The sequence below is a fragment of the Lissotriton helveticus genome, chromosome 9 (genome assembly GCF_964261635.1).
Source record: "Lissotriton helveticus chromosome 9, aLisHel1.1, whole genome shotgun sequence".
NCBI lineage: Eukaryota > Metazoa > Chordata > Amphibia > Caudata > Salamandridae > Lissotriton > Lissotriton helveticus.
The window spans coordinates 590,395,151-590,410,076 of record NC_136070.1 but is presented as its reverse complement, the minus strand read 5'-3'; the positions used below and the strand labels follow the sequence as shown (position 1 = coordinate 590,410,076).

The following is a 14,926-nucleotide window of genomic DNA, read 5'->3' as shown; positions in this document are numbered from 1 at the left end:
CGGATTTTATCTGCGGAATGCACTGCTAACCTGGCCCAGTAAACGCGCATCCCCTGTGTTGCTACAGAAATTCAGCCATAAAAACTGTCTGCTGAATAGCGCATTTGCATATTCGGAATGCAGTGCTATAAACCAGGCAGAGGGGCTGCAGCAGCCACTGCAGAGAAGTAAAACACTGGAGCCGAATTCCCGGTCTGCTGGGCGGATTTCCCTTCAGCCTCTTTAAAACACACGCGAATAAATCTGTGGATGAAACTGAGATTAAAAGAACAGCCCATGACAGAACGTCAGACTCTTGTTCTTGAACTAATGAAGTCCTTTCACGGCCTGGCATGGAGCAGCTGCGCGCTGAGCGCTGCTGAATGGTGAACGCGCCCGGCCATCTGGATTCACTTACGGAGGCACCCTGACAGCTCCTAATTATAATTAATGTACTTCTTTGCGCGAGCACAAACGAAATATGCCCAAAATGGCGGAACAAAACTACATTTACCCTATCACTTCAAGCCTATTAAAACGACAACACAACGAAGACGAATCACTGGCCAGATGACAGAACACGCTAAGGAATGTGTGGAATTCCTCTCGCCAAGGCCCTAAGGATACTTCTTCTTTTTTTTCTTATAACATTAGGATCTCGAAACTCCTCCCCCACTTACAGTGGGGAGGAGTCCGAGCCCTAAAAACACCAGTCCTCTTTTGCAAATTCGGGACACATAAAAAGTACGGGTGGGCCTCTCCGTTGGGGTGGGGCTTTAGTCCGGGCAGGGAGGGGGGCGGGGGTCCTTGCTCCAGGCAGAGTGGCATGCTGGCAGCCTCTGGGGGAGGGGGGGGCCTTCGGGGTTTGAGGTAAGATGTCATCCGGAAGATGCTCAGGCACAATATAGGGTAGGTGAAAGGGGAGACTAAAGTAGCGCAAGCCGCTGAAACATGGGGGAAAGAGAAATCACAGAACTACAGGTGAAATGTAAAGGGATAAGGGAGTGAAGTCAGATACAGGGAGAATATGTTGCTGAATGGCTAGGGCGGTCGATCACGTTCAACAACCTGTGATTCTAGGCAAAGCCTTTAATATTATTTAAAAAATATTATAAAATAAAATAAAACTGGGTGCCTTGCACTAAAGTGCGCTCCCTTCGGACACCAGCTGCTAGTGAGAGTCGTCTCTTCCGGGTGCACAGCAGATGCTCAAAGCCGTGCCCCGCCCCCTCACCTCCATCCACGCCCCGTCCACTCCCCCCGCTCTTCCACTCTACCATTTTCATGAGCCCTCCTTTGTGTACGCCCCTTCTGACATCCCTCTCCCCCTCCCGGAGCTGTCACTTCAGCAGGAGGAGCTCGAAAGTTTGAAAACGTCTAACGCCTCGCAGAAGAGGAGAGAGAATCTCCCGCCTTCCTCCTCCGTCGGCGGGCTCCTGCATCCCTGCATCCTACCCCAGGCCAGAAGGAAACCATGAGGAAGGCACCAACGAGGCGATCCGGCCGCCGGCAGGTGCGTTCCGGGGAATCTCGAAAGGACGGGTGGCGCTGAGGCATTTCTTTGGCCCGCACGCTGAAAGGGCGCCTCAGATATAGACTCTATTGTTATTTTGAGGGCATTTGAACAAATTAGAAACGCATTTGCTAAATTGGCTGGGAGCCTCATAAGTTGTACGTGAGCCGAGTTTCCCTGGGCCCCCTTCTGGAGGGGGATGCCTGCTTTCGAGTGACTAAAACCATCTATTTCCTGAAACCATATCTCCGTTCTCTCCTTTATCCCAACTCCTAGTACTGAAACCTCTATATCTTACGTTTCCTGTGCGTGAGGATTTATTGTGCGCATATTCTGCCTCCCTTTGAAATGAGAGGCTTATTGACCTCAGACAAAGCTTTCTCAGTTCCTGTTATCGGACGTTGCATTGCACTTTGCACAGTAGCGGATTTAAGCATATGCACCTCAAAGACAGAACACTAAGCCCTCACCAGGCCCTTATGTGGGCTGGGTCCCTCCGAGTCTCGGACCCGGAAGTAATTAAAAACAGACATTGAACTTGGAGCTTATAGGACCTATATTCATGTTATAAACTTTAATGACAAAACACTGATAGATTTCTGAACAATTAATATAAAGACTTTTTAAAGTAGTCTGTCAAAGTACTTTATTCGACAGCCAAGAGTCATAAAAGCATACAATATTATTAAAAAATACACACATTCCATCCAAATACATAACGATATAATGGTCCCGCATAACAATCACAATATTTAAAAAAAACAAAAAAAACAAACAATCACAATATTCCTATTAGCTCCTTCGCTGCAGCGGCTATTCCGCCGCAGCGCTAACGGTCGTGGGCGGGCGCGCGGCTCACCTGCGCTGGTGACAGAACCGTTCTGTCACGGCTCGCGGGTGAGCTGTGCTCATGACGGAACGGTTCCGTCACGGCCCCGCCCGCTTAATGAAACCCGCCGCGCAGGCGCAAAATCAGCGGCGCGGCGGCCGGGCCGTGACGGAACTGTTCCGTCATGAGCACAGCCCACCCGAGGGTCGTGACGGAACGGTTCCGTCATTAGCGTCGAAGGTGTTAAAAAGCATTTAAAAGAAAAACAATATCATATAAAGTGCACTATGCTCGAATAATAGACCAGGTCCTTAATTAATATCACATTTAAAGATGCATCGTATTGGTCAAAAGTGAAAACATAATTGAGCCAGCAAACAACACAAGATTGCTATTGCTGCGGTAGTCTGGTCCTGTATCTAATGGCCCCGATTAAGAAGCTTGCTACCCCAAAGCAAACCATAGATGATGCCAGCATTTGTAAGTAAAGCAGAGCTGACCTCACTTGGACAAACTGACATTCTCTAAGTAAAGGGAGGATGTGCTGCCTACGCAGAGCCTCATAGTAGGCACAGAAAAACATTAGGTGCAAGGTATTCTGTTCCGAGAAGTTATCACAAGGGCAAGGTTTTAATAAATCAGGTTTTAAATATCCTCTCGGGAATGGCAGCAGCCAGGGAACCATATTTAACCCCTTGGGTGCGGCCGCGATTCTGCACCTGTGCGGCCGTTTTGAAGAGTGGGTGGGTTCATGATGGCCCCCAGCCGTCATCAGCACACGAGCACTGTGATGCATGACGGACGGGGGGCGTCATCAGCACGCAAGGGGTTAAGCGAAATCTTGTTAAGACAAAACTATGGTATGGTTTGTTGACATAAGATAAATATGGTTGTAGCTCCGGGCCTAGGCTCAGTGGGACATACCTTCTCACAGAGGGCTTACCTAACTCTGCCTCCTCCCTAAGGCATTTCGCCTATCCACAAACTGCCATTTAAAATCTATGATTGCGGTCTTGCCCAGAGGCTTCGGGGTCACAAACAATTCTGGGCAACCAAGACATTTTGTCTCTTCCTTTATATATTTGAGCCAAGGGATGTGTAGGGCTCTCTCTAACGCCATGCAATCCGAAATTATAAATTGATTTAGATTTGGGGGGGGTTTGAGCCCAGATTCTGAGCCATCATAGCAGTGCGGCAACTGCGATCTGGTCTGCTTTAAAGTAATAATCAATCTTGCTTTCTCCTAAAGTGTTAGCTATTTCCATGAAGTTGTGTTCTGTATATATTTTCGTATAGCATATTACGTTTGTGTGGTGCATATTTTCAACGGAGTCACCTCGAAGTGCTTAGAAAGGGGCACGATTGAGAGCTCTGGAGTTGGAGCTGAAGAAAGTGTGAGTTTTTCACTGTGCCTGTAAGTGGGTCAAAACGTTGTTCAGAATACTTGGCCTTTCTGCAGAGCAATGGTCACGTATTCCAGTTGCAATTCTGATTCTGTGCGAATGTTTGTTAAGGAGGTTATACATTTGTCAAAATATTGACAAGGCAAAAAAAGAAAATGCAGTTCTTACAGGTGAGTGGGTGCGTTGTGTGTTTGGAGGGAGGTGACGTAAAGGAGATGGAAGGAGGGCATTCAAGAGAGTGAAAAGGCTGTGCTGAAGAAGAAAGGCATAAGGTGTAAGATATGCAGATGGACGAGACGTGGTGAGAAAACGGCTTACCTGCTTTACGTAGAGTGAACATAATGTGATTGATTGAGACACTGAAGACTATTAGCCCTTCCACAGTCCTCCGTAATGTTTAATTCAGTCTCACGATTCCAACATTGAAACATTTTAAAATTATTTATTTATAACAAAATCGTTGTTACTCATTTATCATAAACAACTAGCACCATTGATTGAGCCAACAGTCCTGGCTAATTTCAGTTAGGTCAGCAGTGGCCCGTCTCTGTTGATTATTTGATTATTTATTCAATTGTGTGGTATAACTGAATGTAATATAAGAAAGCTCAGAGAGGAGCCAAAATACTGGACAGGTGGCACACTTAGTGAATCACAGAATTATAGTTTGTGTTTAAGCCGTGCCCTTAATTATACAGGCCATGCATGTTTTAGACACCTTAACTTTTTTTAATCCACCCAAAGCCCTGGGCCTCCTACAAAACACCCATGTGCAATGCACAAACAACTCCTACACAATGTGCCTGTGCGCTCTTAACCAGCCTTGGACAAAGATGCACAACACCCTGTGTGCACATACAACCGTCTTCATGCATAAAAATTAACTTGCAACACCTTGTAGCTAATTCAGAAGGTAAATTATAAATTTGTGTAGTCACTCAAGTGTGGTTAAACTTCTAAACATAGGTGCAACTCTACTTTTTTGGTATTCTGCATTTCTGAGTGGAGATTTACACCAAGGTTTAGACCTGCATTTCTCCACCTGTTGTCAGTACTCCATAAGAGTGCATGTCTATGCAGGCCCCCACCCCAGTCACGTTCCGTGGGTCTGTTGTATGTTGGAAAAAGTTACGAAGTTGACTCTAGCAAGGCTAATTTTACCTAAAACAAGCCCATCGTGAGGTTTGTGGCAGACGGAAGAGGAATATTTATGGTGACTTTGTGCCCGACGCACCTATGACAGCCCTAAAGTAGACCACTGGGTCACTACCTACTGGCCCATAGGTACAATTTCATAACCCCTAAGGCATTCATGTCCCCCTGCCTGTAGCTGCCAAGTGGGGACATAACATGTGTACCGTAAGACAGAACTGACTTTTTAATAAGCAGCACTTTGTCTCCGCGAATGTGAACTTGATCCTTGAAATATAGAAGCAAGACTATAAGTCCCACAATACAGCGTGCTGCGGAAGTATGCTGGGGGTTGGGCTAGTGAAGCAAATTTGGTATGGGATAAACACTTCCTGGCATCATTGAGGTGGAAAAAGAGCAGGACCATGTTTGTGGTGGCTCAATATTTTTAAAAGCAGGAGGAGTAGTTTTGCATATCTATCTCAATATAACTAGTTTTTATATTCTTTCTTTTTCTATATGGCACATCTGTCATTAACAGGATCTCCCAGTGCTTCATTTCTCGTTCAAATTTTTATGAGGAAATTAGGCCATTGGTGAACTATCCCGTGTCTTAGGCTTCCTTTTTTCAAAAATTCTTTTGGACTGTTCAAAATGATATTCATAGTAGACTTTTTGGAAAAATACTGCTGGGATTGTATTTGTTTAGAGAAATGGAGGATCATAAACTTCTAAACAAACTCTCGCACTCACTCAAACACAGGGAGGCACACACAACGCAAAAAACACCTAAACAACACCTGCACCCTCAAACCTACCACCACCGCCCTAACCAAACCACCCTACCAAAATCATCGTAATTACTACTACCATCCTACCCTAACCACCACTACTCTAACAGTCACCACCCAAACCACAACCACCACCATCCTACCTGCCATCACCATCCTTTTATTCAACTTGGCTCTCAAATCAATAATTACTTTATTCGATTGTATTTGACAATCATAAAAGTACAATAAAACAATCATACAAAAATAGTAAAAGCAAAAATGTCATTAAGTAAATACCCTCCATTTCAATGTTGAGCGTAAGCATAATACACTGCTATTAAAAATCTCGCCACCGACCAGCAACATTTTCTAAAAAATGTTAATATAAAAGGGCAGGTCTCGCTTGTTTAAAATTCAAATGTGCAAATAAAGTGTGTATTTACTTTTGACGCGAATTGGCCCATTTAGGGCAAATTAGCACAATGTGTAAAATGTCTAGTGCAGAAGACTCACCACAAGAACATACAGGAAGGTCTTGTTGCCTATGCCATCCTACCACAAGTTGCGGAAACATATCCAGTCTAAAGTATGTTAAACGTCTTCTAAGGTTCACCAGCATGTCAAGTGTGAGATAAAGTTCCATACTTTCACTATGTTTGAGCATTGTATGATAATTGGGCTTACTGCATGTCTTTAACTCACCTGAGAAAATAACTAAATAATTTACTGCAGAAGTTAAGAAGGTATTTTTAGAGCATACTGAAGAATTTAGACTGCAAGACTCGCAGCGTACATCATACAATGGTCAAAAGTAGTAAAAGAATGGAACTTTATCTAGCACTGGACATGCCGGTGAACCTTAGAAGACTTTTAACATACTTTAGACTGAATATGTTTCCACAGCTTGTGGTAGGATGGCATAGATAGATAGATAGATCATTTTTATTGCACAATTAATTAAAACCCTTGCAATGAAATCGCATATAAATATAATTTTTATTCCCTTATAGTACAAGATAAAAAGACAGGTTGTTTCAATCAATTATGCAAAAGTTGTGAAAATGGAAACACCGTTTTAGTTACTATAAACAAAAACCTTAAAAGGAGTACATAACATGGCCCAGCTTTACAAGTTAAAGTTCTATACGATCGGGGAGTCCAGAGAAGCCCTTATTGCCATAAAATATTTCAGAAACCGGGGCGCCAGCGACTCTGATTCACCTTTCATGCACTCAACTAATGCGGCGTGACATGTTCGTACATTTAAAATACATCAAATTGGACGGAGCCGGTGTATTCTCAGTGGACACAATTGTGAATTGGTGATTCCTCTGCTGCTCCGCAAGCTCAGCACTTGGTAACTACAGACTCTTTATACCCTTGCCCATATTTGTATGCCAACAGTAGGATCAGTCCAAACCGCAACCTCATTAGTTGTCGCTTCAATGTTGGTTTTAAAGAAGAGGACAGATAATATGGCAAAGTCACACTGACGTGGAGGGTCAAGGCCCAGCTTCCATTATTTAAGTTTTTTAATGTTTGCATATCACAGTCGTCAGACAGTAGCTTCGCCTGTTTTGTTAAGTCTTGAGGCCGCTTGTGTAGATAAGGAGACTCACCATATTGTTTTTACATTCAATACCTTAACACATTGGGCTAGATATTCACACCATGTGGACCCATGGGTATTTATCATTGTCCAGATATGTTTTTTTTCTTCTTTTAAAAAAAAAAAAATGTTTTTATTGTTATTGCAAGAAGAGCATCAACATTGAACTTACATAACAAAAGAAAATGTAGTTTTCCACAATATACTTGAAACAGAGGAATAAGATACATAGTTTCAAAACATTTGAGAATAAATACAAACCCAAATTGAGCTGATCTCATCAAAAAAAGAAAAACGTTACCCTGTATTCCATAGTCAAATGAACGATCCCCAGATTTTTCCCTCCTTTTCAGTGCCCTGGGACCTTTTAGTTTTGCTAGTGCTAATTCCATTGTGTAGATTTCATTCATCAAACCCCACCACTCCATAGCACGTGGAGGCTCCTTAGAGATCCAAGACCTAGCTATAACTAACCTTGCACAAGCATATATTATAGATACCAAATCTTTATGAATACTATTAGTGTCTTGAATGTCTAGTAGAATCAAATGAGCAGAGAGCAGCGGGAATATAATTTGTTTCTTACTTAAAACGTCAATTATTCCCTTCCAGAACAAAGCGAGCTCAGGACAAGAAAAAAGCATATGTTCAATGCCTGCCGCTTCAAGATTGCATTTCGGACACTTGGTACGGTCGTTGGACTGGTTTCCTAATGACCAACTAGTTATTCTTTGGGGGGGTGTAATATAGTTGACTGATGGTTCTATATAGTTGTAGCCTTAAGTTGGAAGATTGGACTACCTGATTCATTTGGCAAAGTGAAGCTGAAATCTGATTAGAACTGATGTTGATTCCTAATCTATTCGACCATTTAGCTGCCATTTTCCCACAGTCCTCTATCTTACCTAAAATTAATAGGCCATAACTCTCGCTTATAAGTGATTTAGTTCGATCCGAGTACAGGCATTTTAAAGTATCTGAGTGAGCAACTTCCTTGATTTTTCATTTTTCGATCAAAGAAATCCCGAATCTGGATATATTTAAAGTACATGCCGTCATTTAGTTAAAATAAGAGTTTTAGTGTAGTAAAGCTTAGGAAACCATCTGAGCCGTAGAAATCCCCCAAAGTGTTAATGCCGTACCCTGCCCATAAAAGCCCTGTTCCGTCAGAGAAAATACCAGGCAATCATGGATTCCCCCATAATTGGAGTTCAGCGTTCAAAAAAAGAAATCTTATCCAAAACCATAATTTGGTCCCAGATTTTTTTTATATGTCTGGCGGTCTTGAATTTTACTCGTTTAAAGTAGTTTGGATCATGGACACGAAACAAGAATTGATTACAATCAGGTCCCAACATAAATTGATGGGTCCAGATATGTTGTTTCAAGGTGTTTTCCCGAGCTTGTTTAGCCTTTAGACAATATGCAATAAATCTCACCTTCAAGATCCATTTTTGAGGAGAAAGGTTGAATTCTTTCCAAATTTGAGCATGAGCAGTGTCAGTCGTCAAGAAAAAAACTTTACGAAAACAGACGGCTGTGCTCTATACAGCCATGTTCTCGTCTTATCTTTGAACGCTATTGCACCATGGGCTACTGATAGTAAAACTTTTGCCCCCATTAATCGAATTAGGGGAGTAAGGTCGGGGGAGCTCATGGCTTTCCTTGCCCTACAAAAAATGCTTTCCAAAGATTGAGCTGTACCTTGCATTGCAGTAATGTGGGTAGAGGACCGTCCTTTGTGATCGATCCACACACCTAAATACTTATAGGTGGTCACAATCTCGATGGGTTTCCCTTTGATGTTCCATGCACCATACCTTTTTAATTGTCGCAATATTATCATTGCCTTTGTTTTTGCGGTAGTCAGTTTTAAATTGTTCTCTCTACAATATAGAGAGAGTACCGTTAACAGCCGCTGTAGACCAATCTGGGTTTGATCGAGTAATATCGTATCGTCACACATATTGGAGTGATGGGATTTTGATTTCAGCTATTTTGGGGTGGAAATGCTTGTGCTACAGCCAACCGTTCCGGCAAATCAGCCAGGTATAGATTAAAAAGCATTGGGCCCTTATTAGTATGAATTTTTTTTGTAGTAGAACAAGTGCTTGTAACTCTGATCTTAACCCAGGTTTCCGAATATAGGGCAATCAGTGCTGTTAGGAGCTTGTTATCAGTACCCCAATTTTTTTGTTTCATCTATAATCGCTGACGAGAAACACTGTCAAAGGCAGTTTGAAAATCAATGATTGTAAGCAAGGTACAGGGCCCTGCCTTTTCTTGCCAGTGTTGTTTCAATCAGGTTGGAAATGCAAATCAAGTTGTCTTCAATAAGTGACCCCTTTTGGATCCCTGTTTGCGTAGAATGGCACAGGCAACAAGACCTTCCTGTATGTTCTTGTGATGAGTCCTCTGCACTAACAACTTGGCTCTCAATTCCTGTGGGAGCTTGTAATTTATGACTTAACTGTCAAATGTTTAATTCCCTTTGGGTACGTTTATTTACAAACACTCCACATCCACTCACATATGTCAGCCCCAAAACAACTGGAGCAGAAATTAACAGGATATTGAAACACTTATAAATTCTAGTTAATAAAAAACGTTCAATCACATATACACCTGGTTAAAAAATACTAAAAACATGAATCATACCAAGTCCATAATGTAAAAATCAGAAAGGACTTAAATGAGGCAATCACATTTGTCATCAGTGCATTCATTTGTGAAAGTGCATAAACCAACATAATGCAAGAAATCAATTCTTTGTTAGAAAGTGGTTCCGTATAGTACAAATTTGACAACAAACAAGGCTTTGACGCGTTTTGGTGGATTAGGAACAATGAAACCACCTTCTTTAGGACAGACACGTGTATCTTCTCCTGTCCTGTGTATTTCCGTAAAATCCTAGTTAAGAGGAAAATCATATATAATCCATTATATTCTTAAAAGCCTCATACCATAAATGATTCAAGATAATGCATTATATTGCCTAAAATTAACACAGTAAATAATATAGGTGTTCCTGTATCCATACAACAAGGTGTTAGCCCAAATAAAGGACAACGATTGAACATTCATACTATCACCATGTCCAATGAAACACCATCCTTGTAATTTATGCATAACCATTTTGAACTCATTACTTTCTTGTTTTCATGGAAAGATGTGGCCTATGTTTGTGCTTGCTTACTTTTGATTAACTTATTCTCTCACCTTAAGCATCTAGGTGTCTAGTAAAAGTAAGTCGCCTATCGTGATCTATCAACCTGTTGGCCTATTTTATGGAAATCACTACATGAACGTGGAGAAGGAACTTTCTATGGTAGTATGTTGCTGGGAACCCTAGGGCGTGTGCTCCCTGGGCAGATTTACATTTGTTCTAAGTTCATATTTGATTACGTGGGGGTGAGTGTCTGAAAAGTTTCAGCACTCCGTCCATCATCTCCTTTTGTTTGCTTTGTTCACCATAAGTTGTCCGGGTATGCCCAGACATGGGTCCCTTGCTCATTATGCCACTGGATTCAAGGTAGCCTGGCTGATCAGGGCTGTTAGTCTGAAACTGGTCCAGGATGCTTGTTTCCGGTCAAGTGAAGACATGGCTTGGCAGTTCAGGCTGGCCTGTTCCCATGAGGCACAGTGTCAAGACCGATTTGCATATAGCTGTGTCTGAACTGGGGTGGCAAAGTGAGCTAAAGAACGATGATGGATTCAACCCAGATCTGTGACTGGGGATGAGTGTCTGAAAAGTTACAGCTCTCCGTCCATCATCTCCTTGTGTTCACACTCAACTAATGCCTACTTTCACACACAGCAGTTGCCCACGTCCCACCTCACAGCACATTGTGCACATGCGCACATTTAAGGCACATAAATACAGACAAAACACTATTCGCACACAAACACCAACCTACCCAGACAAAACATCACCTCTTGCTCGTGCAAACATGCACCCACTACCTCACGTGCACACTGAAATACACAACACTTCACATAGGACTCTTGGCACAAGAGCTCACTATAGTTACTGAGGATTTTCTCTTTCCTTCTCCTTCGCTCTCTCATACAAACAACTTTCCCTAAAAGATTATAAATTTAACACATAAAGTAAGGAGCAGATGGAAATCATACTTGGGACCTCATTACGAGTGGCCTGGTGTTGGATGCGATATTTATCACCCCTAAAAAATAAAATGAATGCAAGGAACTTTGTTTATCGGGGGATAAATAACACACATTATGAGTAGTCTCCACATAATTAGGCATAACAGGCGGATTTTAGGATTTACCTAAGTGCCCCCCCACACTCACGGCAATTTGATTACCCTAATCAAAATGTGTTTATTTTAGTTTGGTCAAACAATTTTCCTCAACTCCCTAACCAAGTATGAGAAAGTAAATACTTGGTTTGGATAAAAGCACCTTACCATTTTGTATCGACAACTCTAACAAGCAATCAGGATTCTGATTCTTGAAACCTGGCATTGAACTATCACAATACTCCTTGTTGTTCTGGATAATCCATACCAAACGATTCCTTTTCGAGGCTCCTCTCTTCTAGGTGTGATCTACTTGTATCTCCTGGACACATGCAACATCATCTCTCTTCCCTGCAGTATTGGATTTCCACAAGGCACATTCAGGACCCTTCCCAACACCCACCTGAAGGTACTACCCAGTCCTTCACCCTGCTAGGAGTGTGCCAGTGACACACATATTATCCAAAAGCTAGAGAACCCACAGCCGAGACGACCCAAGATTAGATCATTGCTTAAGCCGTTACTTAAAGGCCCAACCCCCTCCCAAGTAAGACTTCACAAAGAACCAGCACAATATGATCCTTAACTTCAGACTAACACCACTGCAGACCATCCCTGTCGACAAGAAGGCATGCCTTGGTGGAACCTCCTTCTTTGTACGGCAGCAAAATTATGGAATTCCCGCTCTCAAAACAAGAAACACCCAAGACGTCTTGATACTCCCAAATACAGCAATGACCTTACTCTTGCTCAAGAGATGATGTAGGATTGCACTTGCCAAAGCCAGCTGTACCGTTGCATTCAAGAGGGCTATGAATAGCAGAGGATTCAGGCCCCAATGCAACCAGGAACTGGAACTAAATCTCCCTCACAAAGCGGTAGGTGTGATCCTGCGCACAACATTGTCTTACTCTACTTCATTCCACCCCATCACAGTGACATGAAAAGAACATACAACTTACTACTCACCAAGCACAAGCCCAGACCACCACCCTATAGGCCACCACCACACCATTTCAGTCAGACACAACTATTGTATAAGGTCCTATTCAATCCACTACATGTGGAAGCGCATCAACATATTACAAGACAAGAACACCATGCTGGTCACTCCGTATAAAATCAAAACCCTCCCACATATGACTGATCACAATTCCTCGTCCTTCCATCCAACCACATCTTATGGAGTAGCATTTTAACCAATCCACCACTGTGCTCTGGTGGCTCGTCAGGGGCACAGAGTGGTGTATAAATGCGGCAACCATAGAATACCCTGTCGGAGATTCGCTGTAACTGACAATTTCTTTGGGTCACCACTTTGTGAATCAGTCAGTTGCCCACTCCACCGGTGTCCCAGACTTGCTATGCTAATAAAAACCCTAACAGCCTATGATATGTTGTTACTGTCTTCCATGCCAGCCTTGCTGTTAAATTCTTCTTCTACATACCATGCATACATTTCTGTCATACGTCACAACTCGCCACCATCAAGCTGTATCTGGAAATACATGTTCTGTTGCTGTCCAGGGATATGTCCAAACCACGGTAACACTGCATCTTTCCTACAAGCATTTCCTTGCAGTCCATATCAATTCCAGCCTCTTTGTCACTATGGTGCAGGTAACCCATTAGGCCAGCTGCATTCTTTTCCTCCCTCAGTCTCTGAGTTTTGGTTTTTTCTGGGGCATGGGATAGTCGGTGCTAACTGAGAAGGACCAGTGGTGATTGCTGTCATTTGCAACGTGTGCCCCACTAAATACTTTGCTCGCCTATGGTATTCAGGTCGTGCAGTTAAAGCACTCTAGTCGGTTATACATTTCAATCTCCAATACATTAATGCAGGAAATAAGACATTATAAACTAAATGTTCAGTCTTTCATATTAAATTTAAAATTAAAATTTGGTCTGACTTTGTTCTCAGGTAGGTAAGTGAAATATGCTGGAGCAAATGATTAGAAGGCTCTAGCACCATCTGAGACGGAAATGTGACCACCCCCCACCCCAAAAAAAACCCAGCTTTCTGCAGCGTGCAAAGTAAGGCGCTACAATCAAAATAACATTGTAGTATATGGCAATCTTATCCCAGCGGCCTGAGACTAAGTCTGTAGCAGTTTTGTGTCCAGGTTCTTTACTACGGATGATGTTGCCAATTGATTTTAAATGTCAGATGAAATTGTTACTAATGTATTAAAGGTGTTACAGACCTTCAGTTTGCACTAGTTTCTCAACTGCCCACCGCTCAAGAAAAAGGAAAAAAAATGGACCTTCATAATAAAGTTCTTCGGAATTACCACATTCAAATGCATCACAAGTTCCTGTCTGAATCTGGAATTTTGAGGGATGCGGTAAGTTCGCGCGCATAATTGATGCATAAAGAAGTACAGCAGGTGTTTCCTAGGACCAGTCCGCCAGGACAAACCTGAAATAATTTTTCGCAGGAAACGGCCCTCAATTAGGGAATCTTATGTCGAAGTCGGTCCAGAAACGCTAATTTGCAGCGTTCTTCCACACTCCTAGTGTCAGAGAAACTCAGCGCTCAGGTCGATTAAAGTATTTTTTTCTAAAAAAAAAAAAAAATACAAATGTGAATCGCAGAATCAGTAAGAAAGACCACGCCACCCTCTGCCCCGCCAATAGTTGTGTGAGCTAAGAGAAAGGGGACGACCTACAGTTGCTGCAAGAATGTAAACCTTCTAGGTTAAGCTCGTTCTCATCTCCGGATCCAAGATGTGAAAAGGAGGCTCGTAGATGGGCGCATCCATTTAGGCATTGGTAGCATAAGCAAGAAATCGTGTGCAGCATTACAGTTATGCTAAGGCAGTGGTATACATTATCAACTGCTCCCCCTTACACTATTTTTAGTGCATCAGTAGCTTTTGAACTATTCACTTTCAAATTCATTTCTGTCTCTAAACATTCCAAGGAACCATCACATTTGTCCCGGCCCAGCTGTGTTTCTGTGGATATCGGCTGTAGCGGTGAGCACCGTGAACTTTCTTGTGATCTGAGGCTCCCCCTATTATTTACCTGAACTGCTAGCACGGACCTACTGTTTTGCCTCACTCTCCCACGCCACCTTCCTGGTTGGCCGAGACAGTGCCTTCTGGGACATGCTGTTCTTCTATGGACTGAGAACTACCAAGGGTGTGCCGACCGCATATGGGGGAGGAGCGCTGGTTGCTAGCTGGTACTTCACACGGGATGGAGCCAATAGGTAAAGGACATACTACAGTGTTGGGCGCTGAGGAAGGCTAGAGTGCCGAAATGCATACGCCGCCACTGAGAACATCGGAATAAACGTGTTGTTTGCCCTGAAATCCCCTTTGGCCTCTGAGTTCTTCTTTGGAGGGATTGTACCGAGATATATATATATATATATATATATATATATATATATATATATATATATATATATATATATATATAT

The 14,926-nt window shown here is 42.6% G+C and overlaps 1 protein-coding gene across 2 annotated transcripts in view; it reads left to right on the top strand.

Moving 5' to 3' along the window:
* The first annotated feature begins 1,305 nt into the window (after positions 1–1,305).
* The window catches only part of LOC144781629 (5'-3' exonuclease PLD3-like), a 109,114-nt gene continuing 95,493 nt past the window's right edge, over positions 1,306–14,926 (top strand). The window contains exon 1 of one of the 2 annotated variants that reach the window (XM_078660579.1): positions 1,306–1,492. In XM_078660579.1, the coding sequence (XP_078516705.1) occupies positions 1,454–1,492 (39 nt within the window). In that variant the 5' untranslated portion in view covers positions 1,306–1,453. The remainder of the gene's footprint in view (positions 1,493–14,926) is intronic. The other variant, XM_078660580.1, reaches the window with a different exon arrangement.